Source organism: Mus pahari, chromosome 3 (genome assembly GCF_900095145.1).
Source record: "Mus pahari chromosome 3, PAHARI_EIJ_v1.1, whole genome shotgun sequence".
NCBI classification, from domain to species: Eukaryota; Metazoa; Chordata; class Mammalia; order Rodentia; family Muridae; genus Mus; species Mus pahari.
Genome location: NC_034592.1, coordinates 112,619,067 through 112,643,879, shown reverse-complemented (window position 1 = coordinate 112,643,879; position 24,813 = coordinate 112,619,067). Strand labels below are relative to the sequence as shown.

The 24,813-nt window shown below is 41.1% G+C and overlaps 1 protein-coding gene across 1 annotated transcript in view; it reads left to right on the top strand.

The window, feature by feature from the left end:
* The window catches only part of LOC110318010 (signal-regulatory protein beta-1-like), a 68,570-nt gene that overhangs the window by 37,889 nt on the left and 5,868 nt on the right, over positions 1–24,813 (top strand). Inside the window, exons 2-3 of the mRNA XM_021192781.2 lie at positions 16,465–16,776; positions 18,230–18,544. Of these exons, the coding sequence (XP_021048440.2) occupies positions 16,465–16,776; positions 18,230–18,544 (627 nt within the window). The remainder of the gene's footprint in view (positions 1–16,464; positions 16,777–18,229; positions 18,545–24,813) is intronic.

The following is a 24,813-nucleotide window of genomic DNA, read 5'->3' as shown; positions in this document are numbered from 1 at the left end:
GGATGATCCGGAGGTAGTCAACTTGAAAACCAAGATGAGCCACCACACCAGGTCTACTACAAATCTCTTTTGTCATTAGCATCATAGTCAGGATCCCTCCTCCTAAGCCATTTGGCTGGTGACATCCAGCTGATGAAACTCCTGAAAGATTATCCCTGGTATAATTGATAAGCCTTTGTTCATTGTTTTATGTTTTTATTTACCATCGACCACAAAAAGTGTAGTCTACTTGAATTTTGTAACTATTTGTTTACCGTCTTAAATGAATTTGGGATCCCTCTGGGGACTCCCATAGAGTCAATGTAGGTATTAAAGGACTCAGGTATTGTCCTCTTATCCCTGGACTTAGCTTTGCTAACAAGAGGGGAGTGGAGGGCCAGGGTAATGGGTGCCACCAATGAGGCAGTGTGCAGGTCCCACCAGTCTGGTTGTAGGCTTGAGTAAAAAGTTCCATGGCCCATAGAACCACTATATTTTAGCTTGTGAGATGAGCACAGAATACTTATCACATGCCCCTTGTTAGTCTGAGACATTCATAGTGTGGGTACAGGCTCCAAGCTTCCCCCATTAGACAAAAGAATCCATCCCCCTGTTGTGTGAGACTTGAGAAGTAGCTCGCCTTCCCTATTAAGGAGGGGGTGCTGGTGGCTCAGCCTATAGAGTTGAGAGCATGAGCAAGAGATTCTGGCAAGCCTTGCTTTCTCATATTCTGCAACATTCATCAACTAACACTCAATTGCTACAGTGGGGTCTGCGCCCATCCAAGGGAAGAGTACTATTTTCGTCAGGGTATGTCCTTACGTGCAAGCACGTATTGTAAAGTCGATCAATTTTATTAAAGTATTTAATTCTCCATATCGAATTCTTTGCATACTTAGTAAAAGTAAAACCAAAGTGAATTCTATCAGCACTCAGTCCTTTATATAATATGGTTTTGTGTGGTTTGTTGTAAGTGCTGGCCCATGGTCTAATCCTGCAGTAATAGGAATTACAAACCTAGAAACCATTTCTTTTAGAAGCAGGGCTACCTCCTATGAGTAGAAAAGATTTCTATCCAGCCTGAGAAACTGCACAGGCAAGCAAGCATTTGTAACCCCTGATTTAAGGAAGTTCTGTAAAGTCAACAACCAATTTTTTTAAATTGGGTTGTTCCAAAATTCTCTATCTGAGGAGGGCCCTAAGTCACTGTCATGGGTTATCCTGGGCACAGGGTCACACTGTCCACAAGCTCATCGGGTATCCTGGCAAGTTAGGGAACATAAAAAAATGTGAGCCTAATATAGTTTCCAGAGCTGTCTGGCTGATGTGAGCTCCCTTATAGACCTGTTTAACCAACTTGGGGCAATGGCCTCAAGGATGGCTATCATTTATCTTCAAATGCTTAATAGTCCCAGTTTTCAGACTTAAACAGCCATTTCTTTTTGTAATTGGGGTCCCATTTACTTAATAGGCTGGGAATCAATGCAGTTATCACAAAGGAAGTTCTTCCACCACTACCTCCTCCCCCCTACATTTTGGGGAAGTTGCTACTTCTGTTTCTGTTTGCTCTGTGGTTGCCCCAGGCAGTAGCAATATTTCCCTTTTGCATGTAGCAGAAGACAGATAATTTTACCACATTATCAGCAGTCGCAACTGAGAGGGGGAAGGTCTTTGTCTCTCTGAAGATCTAGTACATTGCCATCTGTATATATTGTAGTTTTTATTACCCCCTTTCAGTGGTAAGCTACATATCTCTCACATACTTGTTTAGCAATGGTATAGACCCCATATGATTTTAACATCTATATTGCATCACATGTTGCCTGAGGTCCCTGCTGATTTCCTTTTCTGTTGTTTTGTTTTGGTTGTTGTTGCTGTTTTTTGCTTGTTGGTTGGTTTTTGTTTTGTTGTTGTTGTTGTTGTTGTTGTTGTTTTGAAACATGATTTCTCTGTGTATCCCTAGCTGTGCTGAAACTTGTTCTGTAGACCAGGCTGGCCTCAAACTCACAGAGATCCACTTGGTTCTGCCTCTCAAGTGCTGGCAGGGCACTTGGGTATGTACCTCCATGCTGACGATAGGCACAACTTTTTAAGTTAGTTTTTGTTACCATGAATAGAATCTTAATAAACTTTAATTATTAATTGTATCATCCTTAAGTCCTGTCTTAGTTAAGGTTATTATTGCTGTGATGAAACACCATGACCAAAGCAACTTGGGAAGGAAAGGGTTTATTTGATTTATACTTCCATATCACTATTCATCTTTGAAGGAAGTCAGGACAGGAACTTAAACAGGGCAGGAACCAGGAGGCAGGAGCTATGGAGGGTAGTGCTTACTGGCTTTCTCTTCATGGTTTGCTCAGCCTTCTTTCTAATAGAACCAGGGTGATCAGCCCAGGAATGGCTCTACCCACACTGGGCTGGGCCCTCCCATATCAATAACTAATTAAGAAAATTCCATACAGGCTTGCTTATAGCCCAGTCTTATAGAGGTATTTTATCAACTGAGATTCCTTCCTCTTTAATAACATTAGTTTGTGTCAAGATGACATAAAACTAGCCAGCATAATGGATCCTTTGTCAACTTGACACACAAACACATCACTGTTAAGCCATAACCTTTCCTTTCTTGTTTATCTCCAAGATCTCACATGAATATCCACATTACAATATAAACATCCCGCAGTCTTTAAAAACTCACTTAGAAATTCAGTCACTTTAAAATACTCGGGTTCTTTTAAAATTCAAAATCTTTGTAAAATCCCTAATCCTTTTAAAAGTTCAAAGTCTCTCGACTGTGAGCTTCTTTAAAATCACATTCCACGATAAAACCAAATTTAAGCAGTAACTATCTACAAATACAGCCCCACAGAAGGTACTAGAAGGAAAACTTCAACCCAAAGAGGCTAAACACGCCTAGGAAAACACAAGGAATAAATTATATCAGATGAGCAAATCAAAAGAAGAAGGGGAAAATCCATACACCACCACAACAAAATAATAAAATCAACAAACATGGCTCGCTCCTATTTCTCAACATCAATGGTCTCAATTCCCCAATAAAAAGACATGGTCTAAACGGAATGGAAAACCTTCAGCTGCATCCAAGAAACACACAGATGTATATCAGGGTAAACGGGTGGAAAAACAAGCTCAACACTAACAGACCTAAGAAGCAAGTCCTTGTAGCCATTTTAATACCTGACAAAAGAGACTTCAAAACAAAACGAATCAGCAGAGCCAGGGAATGGCACTATGCATTCATCGAAAAGAAAAATCCACTGAAGGACATTGATATTCTTAACATCTGTGCACCAAACACAAGAACACTTTCATAAAAGAAACATTACTAGAGCTTAAATCACATTTGACCCTCACACACTGATAATGGGAGACTCAATACTGTGTTCTCGGCAATATATGGGCTATCTGGACCAAAATAATAATAATAATAATAACAAAGAAACGCTGGAGCTAACTGATGTCATAAACCAAATGAACCTAACATATTTACAGAACATTGGACCCTAATAGAAAAGGATATATCTTCTTAGCAGCTCAGTCAATTCTCCAAAATTGACCAAATACATGGACAGGAAGCAATTTTCAACAGATACAAGAAAATTGACACAACACCCTGCATCCTATCTGACCACCATGGATTAAAGCTGAGTATTAAACAGAAACAAGAGAAATCTTACACACTTATGGAACCTGAACAACTCACTACTGAATGAAAAACAAGTCAAGATAAAGATTAGTAAAACATAACAAAATAAAACAAACAACAAAAAACTTAAAACTCTCTAGAATTGAATGAAAATGAGAATCTAATATACCCAAACTTATGGTACATAATGAAGGCAGATCTCAGATTCAAGTTCCCATAGCACTAGATGCCTCCATTAAAAAAATGGAGAGAGATCATACTAGTAACTTATCAGCACACCTCAAATCTCTAGACTAAAGTAAAGTAATAACATCCAACGACTAGATAGCAAGAAATACTCAAACTCAGGGTTGAAATCAATAAAATAGAAACAAACAAAAAAAAATCATTATAGAGAACGAATAAGACAGAGTTTGTTCTTTGAGAAAATCAATGAAAGCGACAAACCCTTAGCCAGTTTAACTCGAGGGTTGAGAAAGAAGATCCAAATGAATAAAATTAGAATCAAAAGGGGGACAACAAAACAGTAATGGAGAAAATCCGAGAATCATAAGAAAATACTTTAAAAACCTGTACACCATACTGATTCTTCCCTTCTTTTTCCCTTCCCTTCTTCTCTTCATCCCAATTCCCTCCTATCCTCTACTTCCCTTGATTATTTTGCTCTCCCTTCAAAGTAGGACTGAAGCATCCACTCTTTGGTCTTCTTTCCTGTTGAGCTTCATGTGGTCTGTGAGTTGTATCACAGGTATTTCACACTCTTTGCCTAATATCCACTTATAAATGAGTACATACCATGTGAGTTCTTTTGTGACTGAGTTACCTCACTCAGGATGATATTCTCTAGATCCATCCATTTGCCTGCGAATTTCATGAAGTCATCGTTTTTAATAGCTGAGTAGTATTCCATTGTGTAAATGTACCACATTTTGTGTATCCATTCCTCTGTTGAGGGACATCTGGGTTGTTTCCAGCTTCTGGCTATTATTAATATGGCTGCTATGAACATAGTGGAGCATGTGTCCTTATTACATGTTGGAACATCTTCTGGGTATATGCCCAGGAGTGGTGTAGCTGGGTCCTTAGATAGTACTGTGTCTGATTTTCTGAGGAACCACTAAACTGATTTCCAGAGTGGTTGTGCCAGCTTGCAATCCCACCAGCAAGGGTCAGGAAACTGAACAGAGGTGTGTAGCAATGGGGGATGGGGAACTGGGAGTAGCAACCAGAAAGTCCCAGATACCAGGAAAGCAAGAGCCTTCCATGACCCCACGAGAATTGCATTAGTGGAAATACCCCACAAAAGGGAGGGAGAACCTGTTGAGACCATATTCAGAGGTTAGGCATGCCCCCTCTCCTGGGTTGAGGGATGGGGCCACCCACCCATCTCCAAAATTTTAACCCAGAATTGTTCTTGTCTAAAGGAAATACAGAGACAAAGACTGGAGTAAAGACTGAAGGAAAGGCCATCCAGAGACTGCCCTACCTGGGGATCCATCCCACATGCAGACACCAAACCCAGACACTATTGCGGATGCCAAGAAGTGCTTGCTGACAGGAGCCTGATACAGTTGTCTTCTGAGAGACTGCCAGATCCCGACCAATACAGAGGTGGATGCTTGTAGCCAACCACCGTACTGAGCACAGAACCGTAATGGAGGATTCTGGGGAAGGACTGAAGGAGCTGAAAGGGCCTTATCTGGCATCAATAGGAGGGGAAGCCCTTGGTCTTGTGAAGGTTTGATGCCCCAGGGTAGATGAATGCTAGGGTGGTGAGGCAGGAGTGGGTGGTTGGAAAAGAGAGCACCCTCACAGAAGCAGGGTAAGGGGGGAGAGGACAGGGGGCTTGCAGAGGGCAAGTGGGGAAAGTGGATAACACTTGAAATGTAAACAACATATCCAATAAAAAAAAAAAAACTGGACCCCACCAAGTTGGAAAATCTGAAAGACGTGGATAATTTTCTTAATATAGACCACTTATTTATTAAAGTTAGATCAAGATCAAATAAGCAATTTAAACAGACCTATAACTCCTAGTGAAATAGAAGCAGTAATTAAATCTGCCAACCAAAAAAAGACCAGGGCCTGAATTCTATCAGACTTTCATAAAGAGTTATTCCCACTAATCCTTAAATTATTCCACAAAATAGTAACAGAAACAATAACCGAGGGCAAGACGGTTTAGCTCAGAATTCTACCAGATTTCTAATGAAGAATTAATGCAAATATACCTCAAATTATTCCACAAAATAGAAGTAAAAGGATCATGCCCAATTTATTTCATGAGGCCAAAGTTACCCTGATATTCTAACCACAGAAAGACCCAACAGCAAAAAGAGAATTATAGACTGATTTTCCTTATGAACATAGACTTAAAAATTCTTAATAAAATACTTTGCAAATGGAATTCAAGAACACATCAAAGAGGTCATTCACCAAGATCAAGTAGGCTTTATCCCAGAAATGTAACTTACCATGTAAACAGACTGGATGGCAAAAGCCACATATCATCTCACTAGATGAAGAAAAATCCAAAAGTCCTTTGACAAAATCCAACATCCCTTCATGATAAAAGTCTTGGAGAGATTAGGGATATACAAGGGACATACATAATCATAATAATGGCAGTTTATAGCAAGCCCATAGTCAACACCAACTTAAATGGGGAGAAATTCAAAGTATTCCCACTAAAATCAGAAATAAGACAATTTTGCCCACTCTCTCCATACCTATGGAATTCAGTACTTGAAGTTTTTGCAAACAGCAGTGAGACAATTGGCGATCAAGGGGATACAGATAGGATGGGAAGACATTAAAGTCTCTTTATTTGCAGATGGTATGATAACATATGTAAGTGACCCTAAAAATTACCCTAGGTAATTCCTACAGCTGACAAACACTTTCAGCAAAATAGCAGGATACAAAATTAACAGAGAAAAATCAGAAGCCTTCCTATACACAAATGACAAATGGACTAAGAAAAAATCAGGGAAACAACATGATTCACAATAATCTGAAAAATATAAAATATTTTGGAGTAACTCTAACCAAGCAAGTGAAAAACCTTGTTTGTAAAAACTTTAAGATATTGAAGAAAGTAACTGAAGATATCAGAAGGTAAAAAAGATTTCCATGTTTGTGGTATTGGTAGAATTAACGTAGTTCTAAGGTCCATAAGAATTCTAACACAATTCTTCACAAAACTTGGAAAGGCAATTTTCAGCTCTACCTGGAATTACACAAAAACCAGTAGGGCTAAAACAATCCCAAATAATAAAAGAACTGTCAGAGGTCTCACCATTCCCAACCTTAAATTGTACTACAGAGCTATAATAATAACAGCACAGCACAGGCACAAAAGCTGAAGAGCCCGAAATAAATTCACACACCCATGCACACCTGACATTTTTTCTTTTATAAAGAAGCCAGAATGCTGGGTGTGGTGGCGCATGCCTTTAATCCCAGCACTCAGGAGGCAGAGGCAGGCAGATTTCTGAGTTCGAACTACAAAGTGAGTTCAAGGACAGCCAGGGCTATACAGAGAAACCCTGTCTCAAAAGAAGAAGAAGAAGAAGAAGAAGAAGAAGAAGAAGAAGAAGAAGAAGAAGAAGAAGAAGAAGAAGAAGAAGAAGAAGAAGAAGAAGAAGAAGAANGAGTCGTGGGGGAGGGGTGTGGTATCCTGGGAAGGCTTGGGGAAAGAACTAGGGTCTGGTAAGTGGTGATTGTTGGCTAAAAGGAAGAGGAAGAAGAAGAAGAAGAAGAAGAAGAAGAAGAAGAAGAAGAAGAAGAAGAAGAAGAAGAAGAAGAAGAAGAAGAAGAAGAAGAAGCAGCCAGAAATACACACTAGAACAAAATCAGCATCTTCAGCAAATGGTGGTGATCAAACTGGACAGATGTATGTAGAAGAATGAAAATGGATCACACTTACCACCCATGCAAGGCACAACTCCAAATGGATCAAAGACCTCGAAATAAGGTCAGATGCACTGACTCTGATAGGAGAGAAAGTGGGGCGTGGCCTCGATCTCATTGGCACAGGAGAAGACTTTCTTCACACTGACAGCACCAACACAAAGAACAACAATTAATGAATAGGACCTCATGGCGTTGAAAAGCTTCTGTACTTGGAAGTACACCATCATCTGGACAAAGTTTCAGGCTATAGACTGGGAAAAGATTTTTACCAACACACCCAATAGGAGGCTAAGATCCAATATACATGAAAAACCCAAGAAAACTGCACATCGAGAAAACAAATATCCCAATTTTAAGAGGGGGTACAGAACTAAACAGAGTTCTCAGAAGATGAAGCGCGGTGGCTGAGAAACACTTAAGAAAATGCCCTACAGGCTTGCTTCTGTCCAATGGAAGCATTTTCTCAACTGACAATCTCTTCTCTCAGATGACCCTAGGTTGTTATGCTGAAAGAAAGCCAGCCAGCACAAGTCCATACTCTATAAACTTTGTATAAGACCCAGCTGTAGGGTATTTTCTTAATTAGCGATGGATGTAGGTTTTGCGCTTGCAATTACCACACCACCATGTGGGAAATGGATACAGATGTAATTTTCTCCAGAGCAATCACTTGAATGGAAGCCAAAAACCCACACTGAGTCCAAGCTATCTGGTCTTATTTCCTTAGGCAGACTGCTCTAAGTTCTTTCCATGGCTCTGGACCACTCTGTGTTTGGTTGATGGTCCATTTGTTTATTCTAAGCTGGTTAAAGATTCTGATTTGATAGATACCATTTTGGTCTGTTTTCAAAGTATTTAGCTAAAAAAATCTAGTTTGTTTGCTTTGACGCATTTTGGTCTAGATATTTTGGTTTGGCTTTTTGCTTTGGGATCTGTAAAGGCATTTGAATTTTTGTTCACTTTGGGAACTTTGAAGGCATTTTTCATTATGTTTTGTTTGTTATGGTTTTCTTTATCTTTGGAATTTTTTCATTTATTGGCCTTTATCTCCCGACACTCTCCCTCAAATACATAACTTCGAGTTTTTCTGTTGTTTTTCCTATGATCTCGTTAAGCCTTTAGCTTAGGGAATTTTTGAACACAAGATGCTAAAGACTCTGAAGATAAGAGACCCTTGTTCTCTCCCATACAAAAACGTGGAAGTGTCATGGGGTGCAGCGGGCATGGAGGGATTTTTACTCACAGACATGCACTAAGGGACCCAGAATGTTAAGCAAAGAGGATTGTTTCTTCAAGGGAAGGAATGCAAAACCTGTTTTCCGCCAGAAGGCTGGAGTGGCTGCGCTTTCTAGCCTGGTGACCTTTGTACACTCCGTGTGGCCAAACACTTTCTAGCACTGGATCCTGTTCCAGCCCCACTCTCACAAACTCTTTTTTTCCCAGTCAATCTATAGAAGCCATCCTTATGGAAGGTGTCACATGTACCGTACAAAGAATTTCAGTGTAGTCATATCTCATCTGTATCGAGCTTACCTTAGTCCTCAAAGAGATTTGTGTATGCTTTGTTGAACTTGCAGGATTGATTTAATCATATCAAGAGTGGTCCTCACCAGATTGTGTTGTGTTAAAATACTCCTAAGATAAGCAACTCCCAAAGTTTGAACCAACATTGGCTACTCAGTGGTATACTGAACTACCTTCTTGTCTACCATGGCTCACCATCGATCCCTCTCTCCCCTTACCTCCTTTGACAGAAGGACTTCATCTTCCTCCTTTACTACTTTCCTCCTGAGCTTCTTTGGTCCTCAACCAGCTATTGTGTACCAAGCTTGCAGAAGAGATGGGGAGCAGAGTCTCGTGCCGCAGTGAGCGCAACATATGAACAATCTGGGAGACTGTTTCAGAGGACAGCTTGTTGATTGAAATAGTGAGGCTAGCTTAGATAGCTTGAGTCAGGGGAAGGGGAGGAAAAAGGACAAGGGAGGACCTGCCGTGGCGGAGGCAAGGGCCTTACAAGTGTATCAGCACAATTAGCAGACTGCCAGTCCTGTGATTTCTCAGAAGCCAGTTCTCTTCTGGGGAAACAACAGTCTAAGAGGCTTTATCATGTCACGGTCTTTGTCTCCACGGAGTTGAGTAGTCCCAGCCTGATTTGGGTAGAGAGCAGCCCCACTCCTTCCTTGCTCTCTGAGAGATGTCCTGGGTGTAGGCAATGCTCTACCATCCCTTATGTGGCTTGGGAACGCACAGCTCCCGATTAGATCTTCATAATGGGGCTGTGCTGTCGTATGTGTCGGCCCGGTCTGTGGGACTAGCTTGACATTGTACCAGTACTTGGTTGATGGTGACTTTTGCTACTTGTTTCTTTGAGAAACTGTATAAGGTATGAGGCAAGAAACAGGAGGGCAAGAGCCAGGCAATGGGGGAGAGGCTTGGGAGTATCAGGGGGCAGGGTCATTAAAGACCTATTGGGTCCTCAAATTGTTGCAGAGGTCATGAAGGATCTTAATATTTTGTTTAATCCCAATTTATCTACATAGAAATGTCATTCCTCCCCCAGGATGACACGTCTCTCCCCGACCCCCACCTCTTGTGTTGTCAAAAGGTCCAGACTCCCTCTACTGTTCAGTACAACTCCAGCAAAAGTGGCCATTTGTTGTTTGAGGGCAGGGCATCCAGGCCCTCTGATGTCGCTGCCATGGATTGATCTATTAGCAATAAGAACCAAAGTTTTCTGGCCTGGATCAATGAATCCAATTATTGGCTTCAGGAAGTAAGGCAGAAGAAGAATGGCTTTGTTTGGCAGAGCAGAACCCACCCCACCTTGAGGACTTTTGTAAAATAGATACAGATGCTAGAAATGCTTGTGGTGAGTTAAAGAGTTAAGATATCATCTCTCTGCTCTGATGCCAAAGTCATTCCCATAAACAATTGGTCCAAAATAATATAACAGTATAAAATAAAGCCAAGGAAGACTGCCAGACATCTATGTCAGGTTTTCAAAAACATTTAAGGAGTACTCAGGAATTCTCCCTAAGAACACTGAGGGTCACAGAAATGATGTCTGGTTCTTGAAACTTGGCTATGATGTGTGTTCTGGCTGGTTTTATGTGACAACTTGACACAAGCTAGAGTTATTACAGAGAAAGGATCCTCCCTTGAGGAAATGCCTCCATGAGATGCAGCTGCAAGGCATTTTCCCAATTAGTTAGTGATCAAGGGTGGGAGGGCTCCTTGTGGGTGGTACCATCTCTGGGCTGGTAGTCTTGGGTTCTATAAGAAAGCAAGCCAAGCAAGCTAGGGGAAAGCAAGCCGGTAAAGAACATCCTTCCATGGCCTCTGCATCAGCTCCTGCTCCCTGACCTGCTTGAGTTCCGATTCTGACTTCCTTTGGTGATGAACAGCAGTGTGGAAGTGTAAGCTGAATAAACCCTTTCCTCCCCAACTTGCTTCTTGGTCATGATGTGTGTGCAGGAATAGAAACCCTGACTAAGACAATGTACTTGGGGGGACGGGCTTGTCTTCATGTTGTAGGTATGTTCCCCAGAATTGCAGCATCCCCGACAAATTAATATTTCCTTCAGGATGGAAAGGGAGACTCCCTTCCCACAGGTGGTAAAAAGAAGGAAAGCAAAGGTCATGCCTGAGAATAAGAGTATTGCCGAGGGAGGACCCCTTCCCAGCAGGGTAAGCTGGAGTGACAGTGCCTGGGGAACTTGCCTGGACTGTAGAGCTGCACACAAGCTGCACACAAGCTGCACACAAGCTGCAGAGCTGCTGGACTTGGGACTCATCATCTACATTAAGTGGACTTTCTAGTGATGCGGCTGCTTTTGTATTCTCACTGTCCCTTGTAAGTAACCCCTCATCTACACTCAGGTTATTCTTATAAAAGCTCATTACTTCACCAAATTGGCCAATGGTACAACCATTACTTTAGGCTAATGTGAGCTCCTTTCTGGAATGAGTGAATTCTTCATATTTTTCTCCAAATTGTTAAATGTTTTATATATAGAGTCACAGAATCTGTTGCCTCTCAAAATTGGTGAATCAGGATAATCAAATGCACGTGTCTCCTTGAGCGTGTAAGATCGTTCACACCATGGGTGAGCATGTAAGATCATTCACACCATGGGCTTTAGTACTTTCCAAGCTTCTAGGACAGGTTTCAGTAACTGGAGAGGCTTCAGAAACTGTAGGTGCTGGCAAACTGGAAAGCTTCCTCCAGATATTTAAAAAAAAAAATCACCCTTATACTTCTGTTACTGTAGAATGACTTCTGGTACCAGAATCTGCATTAGTTAGAATTCTCTAGAGAAGCAGAACTGATATTGTCTATCTATCTATCTATCTATCTATCTATCTATCTATCTATCTATCTATCTACCTACCTTTCTATCTACCTGATAGCTAGAAATTTCCTCTATTCCCCCCCCTCTCTCTCTGTGTCTGTCTCTGTCTCTGTCTTTCTCTCTCTCTCTCAACTGAAAGTTCAAGAATCCAGTAATTGTTCGGGGCACAAGTCTGAATGTCTCTGCTGGTCTTCATTATGTGATGGAATTCTGAAGAATTGGGCTCCAGGGGCCAATGGAGAGAAAGACTTACCAGTGAAAGCAAGCAGGCAAAGAGGACTAGCTTCTTTCTTCTGTGTTATGTACATAAGATGTCAGAAGAAGGTGTGGCCCAGATTAAAGGGGGATCTTCCCATCACAGAAGATCTGAATTAAAAGTGGATCTTCCCACTTCACATTTTCTTTCCACTTTATTTCCCTTCTGTGTTGTCCCTTCTCACTTTCCCTCTTTACCCCTTGATCAACTGGACATGAAGATCTATACCAGACGAGAGAGGACCCATTCTTCCTGGGCGCATCGCTAAGGAGTCATCTTTCGAAGAGTGTCTGCCAAGTTGGGTGATGGTGCTTGGAAGAAAGGAAGAAACATCTATAAAAGCTTCCCTTGCAGGCGGAATAACTTCTCTGTTCCTTCCCACATAGGCTGAGTGGACACACTGCTGGGGAGTAGGGAGCTGAGAGTGCCATGAGAGGGGCAAGAAGACATGCCTGCCTCATCATCAGTTCTGGGGGACACACTTGACACTAAGTGACTCCTTATTGTTACAATGTTTCTTCTATGTACTCAGGAAATGAAGCATCTTTCATGTCAAAATATTTTTCATTGGGGAAAAGATAAAACAGCAATCAGTTAAGGATGGAGTTGTAGCATGGTGGTAGCCTAATTGTTTAACATGCTTTATAAAGTCATTAGGTCAATTCCTACTATTACAAAGAAATAAATCAAACAAAAGCTCTCAAAAAACCCCAGACCATATGTCCAAGTGTATAACTGGGAATTCATATACAGCAGAATAAGGATAGGAAAAAAACCAAGGGAGAAGTTTTCCCAATCAGGTCAGAGAAACAGGCCACTATGTCTCCACTTCATTTTTCTGGAGCTTGGTGACTATTAGATGGTTTTGAGCAACAGAAAATACCCAGGCAACATTTATTAACCCAGAAAAGTGGAGACCAAGGGTTGGTCTTTAAAGCCCATGCTCTATCTTCATTGTATCTGGTTGTATTTACAAGATTCACTATATCTGCCTTTCTGGGACTTAGTGTCCATTCTATATTTCTAGAAGTTGTTCTAGGACTATAAATAGAGTAGACTGGGTGATGGTGATGTCTGTTGAGTGTGTTGGTCCCTCCAGAAAAGGGGAGTCTAAGGATCAGAACATCAGAGACCAGCTCTCTGGAGGTAAGCTCAGCCCCTCCTTAATCTGGCTTATGGGGTCCCAGAAAACCAGCATCCAGCTAAAGTGGTAAACATTTTTTTGGCTGTGGGCTTGGGGAATGGACAAAAATCTTAGCCACAATGACCACTTCCCTCACTGTGGCACAAATTTCTGCCCAAGCCCTGCTAAGCGTGGGCAACTAGGGTATGTAGGGCAGCCCAGGTTGGGAAAAAACTAGCCAGAGGCTCCTGGGCTCACTCAGAGCTTCATCCAGGGTTGTCACCTGGTATATGTCAGGGCTGATGCTTCCTATCATGGCAACTACACTGTGGAAGGATCTGGGCCTGGGGCCTCTTTTGTCAACACTTCTTCTGGCATTTGCAGGTGAGTCTTGGCCATGGAGAGCCTTGGGCATGCAGAAGAGTGCTCAGAGGTAGCAAAATCCTGTTCTCCACAGTAAGCTGAGTCCTAAGGTTCTTCTTGGGCTGATTGTACCTTTTCCATACTATAGACTTTTAGATAAAGGGAGCAGCTAGTGGGGCCTTAGGGATCGGAGGAAGAGCATGTGACATGGAGGTAGGGGCTAGGAGGCCTGGTGTCAAGGAAAGAACCTGAGTTCTATGATGTCAACTCTTGACTCAGTGGCTACTAGGTCTAGAAGTTATAGATAGATAGATAGATAGATAGATAGATAGATAGATAGATAGATAGATAGATAGATAGATAGATAGAGAACAAGAGAGAGAGAATATGCATGGAATAAATTGAAATAATGAGTCCTGGATCCAAAATCAGATGAGCCGGCTAAGGCTTCTTTAGTCACCGACAGGCTATATGACTTTGAGCAAGTTATTAATCATCTCTGCATCACTAATGTCTCAAGAAACAGAGACCATAATGCTATCCTCCCACCACTGAACTGTAGGTAAAACTTAGACCTGGAAGTGTTTTACAACCATCAGGAGCTATGTTTACATAAAGCAGAAGGAAATATAATTCAAGATATCAGAGCCCACGGCTACCTACACTGTTCTCTGTCTTTCTTTGTCATGTAGGGCTACTTGACTCTGTCTTATAACCCGACTTTGAAAGAAGGGTTCTTGTCACTAGGCCCCTAGAGTATCTCATAGTCTGAGCACAGTAGGGATGCAAGGGAAACAGCATGACAAGTAAACCGCTGCTCTGAATCTACAAAAATTGATCCCCAGTAGGGCGCTCTTCATTACTCTAGGGGAGAAACCCTATGTTAGAGTAGTGAGGACTTCATCACAGTCTCACAGTCGGTACTGCATGAGCCTGAAAGACGGTGTTCCTAGGATTGAGGGTGTTCCTGGTTTTGTCTCAACCTGCCTTTGTTCTCAGTTTGTTTCTTGACCTTAGCCATCCTGATGTAAGTGTAGCTTCATTTGTTGTCTTTCTATAGTCACATGACTGTGATTATTCCCCTCTTCTATCTGAGGATCACCTCCAGGATAGTATGTAGGGCTGTTTTGATGAACAAGAATTCCTTTAACCTGTAACCTGTTTATGTGATGGAAACGTTCTCTTTCTCCTTCAGCTATGGCAGATAGTTTTGTTGTGTATAGTAGTCTAGCTTGGCATTTGTGGTCTTTTAGAAGTTGAAGAGCATTGCTCAAGGCTTTTAAATTTTCCATTGAAATCAGTGGTTAATATGATGGGATTTCCTTCAAATGTGAGATGTGGTTTTTCTCTTTTTGCTCTTGTACCCTCTCTTTGTTCAGTATATTTCATGTTTTAACTGTAATATGCATGGGGAGTTTTGATTCTGATCTTGTCTATTTGATCTACTGTGTATTTCTTGTATCTATGTGGTTGTACCTTTCCTTCGTTTGGGGAATTTCTCTTATAATCTTGTTGAAGATATGGTCTTTGCCATTGATTTGGGATTCTTCTCTTTCATCTATTTCTATAATTAGAATATTTGGTCTTTTTTTCTTCCTTCCTTCCTTTCTTTTCTTTTTTGTTTGTTTGTTTGTTTTTTTTTCAAGACAGGGTTTCTTTGTGTAGCTCTGGCAATCCTGGAACTTGCACTGATCTCAAACTCACAGGAATTCATCTGCCTCTGCCTCCCAAGTGCTGAGATAAAAGCGTGTGCTACCACCACTTGGTGAAGTTTTTTTATGTTGTCCCATATTTTCTGAATGTTCTTTTATGTGTTTTTAATTTCTATAATTATATTTACTTGAATGGTCCAATTGTTCTACTTTACCTCCAAAACGTTATTTTATCTTCTATGTGATCCATCCTATTTGTAAGGCTTTCTTCTGAGCTTTCTAATTGTGTTATTGATTATTCAATTCTATCTCCACTACAGCTTAAGTTCTCAATATTTCTGTCTTTACTAAATTCTGAATTTTCTTTCTCATTTCACTGAGATACAGATATTTTCTTATGCATTTACTGTCTTCCTCTTCAAATTCACTGAGTTGTATCTTTGTGTCTTCCTTAAATTTTATGACTTAATAAAGTTTTTAGTTCTTTTAAGTTCTGTGTTATGGGGTTCATCTAGGTAATTCACACCAGAGAACATTTATGTGGGCCTGTCAGGTTTGAAGAGACAGATGGACTTTCTTATGTTTTTTTTTAAGCCTCCTAAAGACTTACTGCCTAAGGCAGCCAAAGAGTGGTACAGCTGGGTCATAAGATCCATTTATTTGGTATATGCCCAAGCATTACACAGTCTCTCTCCTCAGTTGCCAAATGTCATTCCTGTGTCCTCTTATATAGGAATAAGTTGTTTATTCTTCAGTTTTTAAATTTTAGTACAGAAAGCCCTGTTTCAATCACCCTTTCAGAGTGACTCCTCATTTTTCTATCTTTGTACATATTGAGTCTCCTGACTCAATTCATTGACATCCATTCCCTCATAGAAGTCATATTTTGTTTGTCAGTTGCTTGTTATGCTCCATTTGCACTCCCTCCTCAAAGTCAGATACATAGTATATGCTCGTCTAGTATGGGTGCACTGGAATGCATCTCGACTTGAGGGAGCCATTGCTCTAAGTCTCTAAAAGGCTGACCTCTAGAGAAAGGACTGTTCTCATTCTCTATGGGACAGGCCTTGGGAGGGTTGGCATGCTCTTGCATGTTGGCTCCTTCAACCCTGAGAAGGTAGAGTAACTGTTCTGCATTCTTTGTTTTGTTTCAGTTGGGAAGCCTTCCATCACCCTGACAGGCCCAGATCAGAGGACAACCCCTTCCAGTTCGGCGTCTTTTCTCTGTACTGCTGCCCCTTTCAGCTCCAAGAACCTCAGTGTTAACTGGTTGAGGAACAACAATGAACATCCAGCCTCAACCACAAAGGTGGAACATGTCAACAATGACTCTTACTATGTCACAAGCAAAGCATGGGTGACCCTGACCAAGCAAGATATCTTGTCTCAGATCACCTGTGAAGTCACTCATGGAGACCTCAAAGACCCCCTAAGAATGACCATTAATCTTTCTCAAGTCCTTCGAGGTGAGTGATCAGCGAAATATGTGCTGGGACCACACTGCAGGCATGGAGGGTTTGTTCAAAACCCCATTTTACAAGTGGGGAGCAGAAATTGATCAATGCCAGCCTTGAACACATGAATATGGATTAAAAGTACAGGTTCCATGGGCTGCCCAGCTGAGCTTTGATCTTAGATGTGTCATAGGCTACAGAATATTGTCCTTGTGTCTTAAATATTCTGTGCCCCAGTTTTCTTCTGCCCTCCAAAATGGAATAAAAACAACACCTACTTTGTAGGTTTCCTCTGAAGATTAAACTAGTTGTTCCTTTCAAAACACCATGAGCTATGCCCAATACATTGTAAAATGTCTATGACTGTTTGGCCTTCCTATTATACGGCCCCAGTGTTCCTCTCTGATCACACGTGTCTTATTTATATCATTGTTAATGTTTTAAGATTTCTAAATATTTATTATTAGTTGGTGGTATAAGGCATGTAATCGCAGCTCCTTGGGAAGCCTAGGCAGTATATAACAGCCTCTATACCTGTGTGGATTAAGATTGAGTTTGAGGCTAGCCAGAAAAATATTAGTGAAATAAAATAAAATAAACAAAACAAAATAAGTGAAAGAGAGCCAAGGATGCACTTCAGTGTTGGAGTGCTTACCTTCTATGAATAAGGTTCTTAGCTCTGGGAAACGTTAAGTATTGAGTAGTTCACTCAATGAATAATGAACAGCTAATGTGCCAGGCACTGCTGCAGGTGCTGTACTTGGAGAGTCCCTGGTACTATGGAGCAATTCACCTTAATAATTCTTGCAATTATATATCATGATATGGAATATTGAAAACTCATCAGATTAGATATCCATGTGTCTCCAGCTATGTTTCATGACTATTTATACTTGTCCCTATTTGTCTTGCACCAGACATATAAAAATTGTTCATTTAGAAAACCAAGTGACCTCATGATCTCTCTTCACTTGTGAACTCAGAGTACCTAACTGTTCAGGAATTGCACAAGATGAAGCCACTTGACATTCAAGGATGGAGGTCCTCAGAAGGTCCTGCCCCATAGCTGTAGAGCTCCTGGCAGCTTGATTCTGAAGAAATGAGAGTGAGTTTTCTTGAAGGACATGGCCCTGATAGGTCAAGCATGCTCCAGCGTCCCACATCCATGAGGATGTAGGCAGCACAAATTAGACTGGTTGGATTATAAGACAAGAAAAGAGGGGCTTAAGAAATGTCTTAGTGGGGGTAGAAGGATATGATGTTCAGGATCATCCTGGCTATATAATGAGTCCTAGATCACCTTGGAATTCTTGGGACTCCATCCATCCATCGATCCATCCATCCATCCATCATCAATCAATCAATCAATCAATTAGAAATCAATCAATCAATCTGAGTGACCCTGAGACAGGTAGATAAGTCAATGCCAAGATTTTCCCTAGGCTTACTTGTTATTCCTGTCTAGTTATCCCCACACTGAAGATCACCACTGAAGACCCGGAGATCCAAGATCGTGCGTATCAAAAAGTGAACCTGACTTGCCATGTAAACCACTTCTATCCCCAAGACATGCACCTCATGTGGACTAAGAATGGGCACAAGATCCCGACCACGGAACTTCCTCAGACCACCAGAAACTCTGATGGGACTTACTCTCTACAACACACGTTACAGGTAGATGCCATATTGAATAAGACTGACTTTGTCTGCTGGGTGATCCAGGATGACCAGCCTCCAGTCAGGAACAGCATCACCCTGGGACCTTCCAGGAAGATCAGAGGTAAGTGCCTTGTTTCCTTCATGTCCTCAGGGCATTGTGGTCAAAGGGCTAGAGACTCAAGGAACCCCTGAGTGAATGTGGCAAAAGGAAGCCCCTTCCCAGAGAGGATGCTCTCGAAGAACCAATCCCACTGTATGCCCCTTCTTCCAGATACTTCCGCCAAGAAATGACTCTCCTTTGCTGCCCTCATTATATTGCAAGTTTTTCTCCTTAACCCTTGGTTGCAAGAAATTGCCACAGTTAAGCTGGGCTCCAAATAATTTCTGGGAAGGCAATTAATCAAGACAGTGAATTCAACTGGATGTTTCTAGAAATCAACTTTGAAGAGACTCAGAATTATTGACCCCCTTAGCTAGGAAAAAGAGTCCCACAAGATAGGTGTGACTCCCTCTTGTCACCTCCTTCTCTCTCCTCATTTTAATTTTTTTTCTATGCACACATGTTCCTGGTGGTAATTTCTTCTGTTTCTACTCCATTTCACACTTTCGTGATTCGTAATATTTCTCCCACAAGAGGGCACTGTGACATTGCAAACCAGAACTTCCTTGTTTCTCTGATCCAGAGAAACACATTTCATACTCTGACATGTTTGTGCAGGTGCGCCGTCAGGGACAGATAGAGGAATAGGTAAGGCATAGGCAAGCCAGAGGTAAGGCAGTATGTGGGTTTTTCCTTACAGTGCATGTAGGCTTCATGTAGCTTTGAAAGAAAGGATGGAGGTGCCAGGCAACCAAACAGTCCATTCTCACAGCAAGCCTCCACCTTGATTTCTGTCTAGCCCTGTGGCAGAACCAGCCCTTTTCTGGTGGCTGTAAGAATTCTCAGAGGTAAGACTCCCACTTACCTTTACATTTCTTTGGGTCCTATTTCTGTTGTCCAGAAGAAATAAGAGAACTATCCATTCAATGGGACACACAGACCTGGGTGGTAAACTCCAAATGGATGGGTGCCTTTTGATGGGAAGCAAGTTGCATAATTTTTACAATTTTTTTTATCTTATTACTATTGTGAGTGTATACACGACTGCTGCATGAGCTTCATTTCCACTCTGCACTCCTCCCACATTCCCATTCCCTTTCAACTTCACAATCTCTTCGTTACCATCATATAGGTATGTATACTTATATAAATGTGACTTGCTAATTAGTTCATACTATGGATTTCCTTTTCTGTCTTATTTTCCCCTACACCTGAACTCAGTATATCTAACTGTCACTTGAGGGTGGATCCCATGACAGCATGGCATCAACAGTGACAGACACCACAGGTTTCTCTCTCTCTCTCTCTCTCTCTCTCTCTCTCTCTCTCTCTCTCTCTCCCTCTTTCTCTCTGCCTCTTTCTATTTAATGTTAACATATCTTTGTAGCTATGGCAAGCTTTCCCAAATCAACACCCTGGCTCCTGGGTATATCGACTCACATACCTGTTCTATTTGGTTAGTATCCTCAGAGAACCTAATGCATATTAGCCATGGAGCACTTACTGCATATCAGCCATGGAATACTTACTGCATATCACCCACATAGCATTAACTGCATATCAGCAGCCATGGAGCACTTACTGGGTAGAAGTGTTCCCACTGACTGTTATCTCACACTTTGAGAGCTGGAAGGTGGCGCAGGCTCTGATATGAGTGACAGCCAGAAGCACTAGGCTTACAATGCAGCTGTCAGATTATAAACTAAACATGGTGTTTCTGTATGTCTCTCTTTGTCACCTGAGAATGTAGACCTTAGCACTGTCACAAAATGCTTCTCAAATCCTATTGCAGGGTATTTACTTTTCTTGAAATGTCATATCTGTCTATGCTATTCAGCACCCACAATCAAATACTTAAAACTTCAGTGATGACTGAGAGCCCAGGCCTGTGGCTTTATAGTGTAGGCTCCTCTTCTGCATGCCTCCCTCCCCAGCTCTTGGAGGAAGAACAGATTTATGTTTGAATTTGGCCAGACTTTGCAGTTGAATGGATCAGTGTCAAACTGAAGGATCAGTGTGACCAATGCTTATCTGTGTGAGTCCAGGTAAAGCAGTTTCCTTTTAAATTTGTTCCATCAATCAATGAGAGTTTCCAAGTGTCGTCTTCCTTGGCTCCTGCATGGTATCTGAACACCAGGACAGCTTTTACAATGATTATTCCAAGTTTACATGTCCCAAAGCTGGGCTGAAAGCAAGACAGTATTAAAAATCACTGAGAAATATAGAACTAACCTCAGACATGTAGCCTTTTTCGCTAGGGGAGTATAGAAGGCATATATAGATTTTTGTAAGTTGATTTTGTATTCTACCACTTTTCTGTTAACAATTTCTAGATGAATATTTGGAACCTGTTATATATGAATGTAATAACTCATATAAATGGTCTTCAAGACAAAACTTGGTTGCTGAACTCAATAGTTGCAGAAAAGGCCTTTGACAAAATCCAGCATGTCTTTATTTTAGTTATAGAAGGACTTTATCATTATGTATCATCTGCAAACAGGGAAAATTCAACTTATTTTCCTACTCTAACTCCTTTTATTTGTGTCTCCCATTTTGTTGCTCTAACTGCTGCTCCAACCACTGTTTTGCAAGGGTGGGGAAGAGGGAACAGCCCTATGTAGTTGCTGACTTTAACAGAACTGCTTCAAGTTCTTCATTTCAGTTGATGTTGGCTGTGGACTTGTCACGTGTTGTCTTTACTTTTGTTGAATTATGTTCCCTGATGCCCTTCTATGACTTATATCATGAATGCATGTTGAATACTTGCTAAAAGACCTTTCTGCATCTATGGAGACAAGCATATGATTTTTGTCTTGAAGTCCTTTTATATGATTTATTAAAAAGGATGGCTATATCTTACATATCCATCTTGCATGTCAAGGAGAGAGCCAACTTGATAGTGGTGGGTGATTTTTTTAAGTACATGTCCACATTTAGTTTACAAGTAATTCATTGAGGAAATCAGCATCTATGTTCATCGTGTATATTGGCCTGCGGTTTTTTAAGAATTTATTTATTTATTCACTTCACAACACAGTACCAGCCCTTCTTCTCCTCCCAGTACCCCCTCATGCAAGACCTCCCCCCATTCCACCTTCCCCTTATCTTTTGCAAAGGGGAAGCCCTTGCCCTCTGAGGGTCAACCAACCCCCCTGCACATCAAATCACCGCAGGACTAAGTCATCCACTCTCACTGAGGCCTGACAAGGCTGTCCATTGAGGGGTGCTGGATCCACAGGCAGGCTGGCAACAAGCTCAGAGACAACCCCTGCTCTGGTTGTTGGGGGACCCTCATGAAGACCAAGCTGCTCATCTGCTAAATATGTACAGAGAGAATAGGTCCAGCCCGTGCTTGCTCTTTGGTTTGTGATTCAGTCTCTTGGAACCTCCAAGGGTCCAGGTTAGTTGACTCTGTTGGTCTTCCTGTGGAGTCCCTGTCCTCTACATGTCCCTCAATCTTTCTCTCAACTCTTTCATAAGACTCCCAGAGCTCCATCTAATATTTGGGTCTGAGTCTCTGTATCTGTTTCAGTCAACTACTGGGTGGAGCCTCTCAGAGGACAGTTGTGACAGGCTCCTGTCTGACTGCAAGCATAACAGAGTCAGGGGTTGTTTCTGGCCCATGGGATGGGTCTCAAGTCATTGATTGGCCATTCCCTCAGTTTCTGCTTTTTGTCCCTGCACATCTTGTAGGCAGGACACATTTTGGGTCAAAGGCTGGGTTGCTGTCCTTATCCTTTCACTGGGAGTCCTGCTCGGCTACTGGAAGTGACCACTTCAGGATCCATATCCTTCAGCTAGGAATCTCAGCTAGAGTCACCCCCCATATCCCTTCTTGGCCCTCTCCCCAACACAGGTTTCTGGCTGGTGAAGTTTTTCCTTTCTTTGGCTGTTTGCTCTGTTGATTGCTTCCTTTGCTGTATGAAACCTTTATTTTTTTTTTTAACCCATTCCCATCAGTCGACACTTGTGCTCAGTTCTCATTCTGTTAGTGTTCTATTTAACAAGTTCCTATCTACCCCAGAATCTGTCTTGAATATGCTTTCTTCTTGAAATCTGTTTCCAGTTTTAAATTAAGGTCTTTGATCTATTCTGAATTGATCTTTCTACAAGGTAATAGGTAAGAATCTAATTTAATTCTTCTACAGAGAGAAATCAAGTTTTGCCAGCACCATTTATTGAACAGGCTACCTTTTCCCACTGTATAGTTTTTGCTTTGTCAAAAAAAAAAAAACCTCAAGCAGGCATAGTTGTTGCTTTTTGTTTCTAGGTCTTCTATCCTCGTCTATTGATCTCCCTGTCTGGTTTATGCCAGTACGGGGCTATCTTTATCACTATAGCTCTATACTATCAGTTGAGGTCAGACATTGCAGTGCACTCAGTAGAGCTCTTACTCCTGAAAGTTGCTTAGGATATCCATGGTTGTTTGTGGTTCCATATTAATTCCTTGTGTTGTTTCTTTCTAAAACTGTGAACTATGACATCAGAATCTTGAAATGTATTGTTAAGTCCGTAATTAATGTTTGTAGTGTAGCCGCTCTCACAGCAGCACTCCCACTAATCTGGAGCAGAAATACCTTCTACTGTCCAGTACCCTCTGTGGTTTTCTTTTTCGGTATCTTAAGGTTGTCACTGTAGGAATCTTTTTCTTCTTTGATTAGTTATATTCCTAAGCACTAAATGTTTTTGGAGTGTTCTTCTCTCTCTCTCTCTCTCTCTCTCTCTCTCTCTCTCTCTCTCTCTCTCTTTAAGATTTCTTTCTTTCTTTCTTATATATAAGTACACTGTAGCTGTCTTCAGACACACCAGAAGAGGGCATCAGATCTCATTACAGACGGTTGTCAGCCACCATGTGGTTGCTGGGATTTGAACTTAGGACCTCTGGAAGAGCAGTCAGTGCTCTTAACCACTGAATCATCTCTCCAGCCCTGGAGTTATCTTTCAATTTTCTTTTAAAAGTTTATTTCTTTTATTTTTGAGATCATAATATTATTTTAGCATTTCCCCTTCCCTTTCCTCTCTCTAAACCCTCCCATATAATTCTTTTTTGTCTCTCAAATTAATGGCTTATTTTTCTTATTAATTACTGTTATATGCTGTATTAACTAAGAAGCTATAGAGAAATAGAATCTATAGAATTAATGCACACACACACACACACACACACACACACACACACACACACACACAAATGGCTTGCAGGTTGTACTCCAGCTATCTCCCAACAATGGCTCTACCAATGGAAGGTTCAAGAATCCAGTAGTTGGTCAGTTCACAAGGCTGGCTGCCTGCTTTATCTTTAGACTCTGATAATCTAGAATCAATTTTGTCCATTCTACTTGAAAGTCTTTGCCTGAGTTTTGGATTTGGGTTGTTGAGTTTTTCAAGTCCATCCTTTTCGAGTTTTTAATTAACATTTATATTTCTTTACTGAATTTAGTTTTCAAATTCTGAATTTTCTGCTGTTTTATTCAGCCCTATATTTGTCTTTTCTTGAACATCTTTCAGGCAGTCATTAATATATCCTTTAAGTTCTTTGGGTTGTTTGTGTCTTCTTTAAACTCCTTGAATTTTTCAATAATATTTATCATTTTTTTTTCATGTGTTTCATCTGGATAATTATCAGTAAAAATTGTTTCTATAGGAACAGTGACTGTTGTTGGTATACTGTCTTGGTAATTCATAGACATGCTTTTTCAATGTGACCTAGGTATGTGGATATCTTTCCTTGATTGTGTATCTGAACTATGATTCTTGCCTACTCCATGCTGGGTTGGTGCAAGAACTGTGTGACAAGCTAGATTTGTATTCAGAGATGGAATGAAATGGTTGTTCTTAGTCCTGGGTAGACTTACTAGGAAGATTCTATGTGAAAGCTGTACTTTTGGAGCTAGAAGTGTTCAGATGGGCTTAGGGGAACTTATCAAGGAATTCCAATGGGTGACACTTGCTCCCAGAACTAGACCTGAGTATAGGAATGTCACTTGCAGAGTTGTGGGGCTTTTCAGGGAAAAGCAATTCGTGAGCTCTGGTGTTTACTTTTTTTAAGGTAATAACAATCCTTCAGGTGGTTCTTCAAGATTTTAATGTTATAGTTGATACTTGTGATTATCATGCTACATACAGTCAATATCGTTTTCCTTTTTATCCTGAGAAATTCACTTCGCATTGCTAATTAGGAGTAAGATTTCTGAAAAGTTAACCTGCTAGGGCTCGTGTGTGTGTGTGTGTGTGTGTGTGTGTGTGTGTGAGAGAGAGAGAGAGAGAGAGAGAGAGAGAGAGAGAGA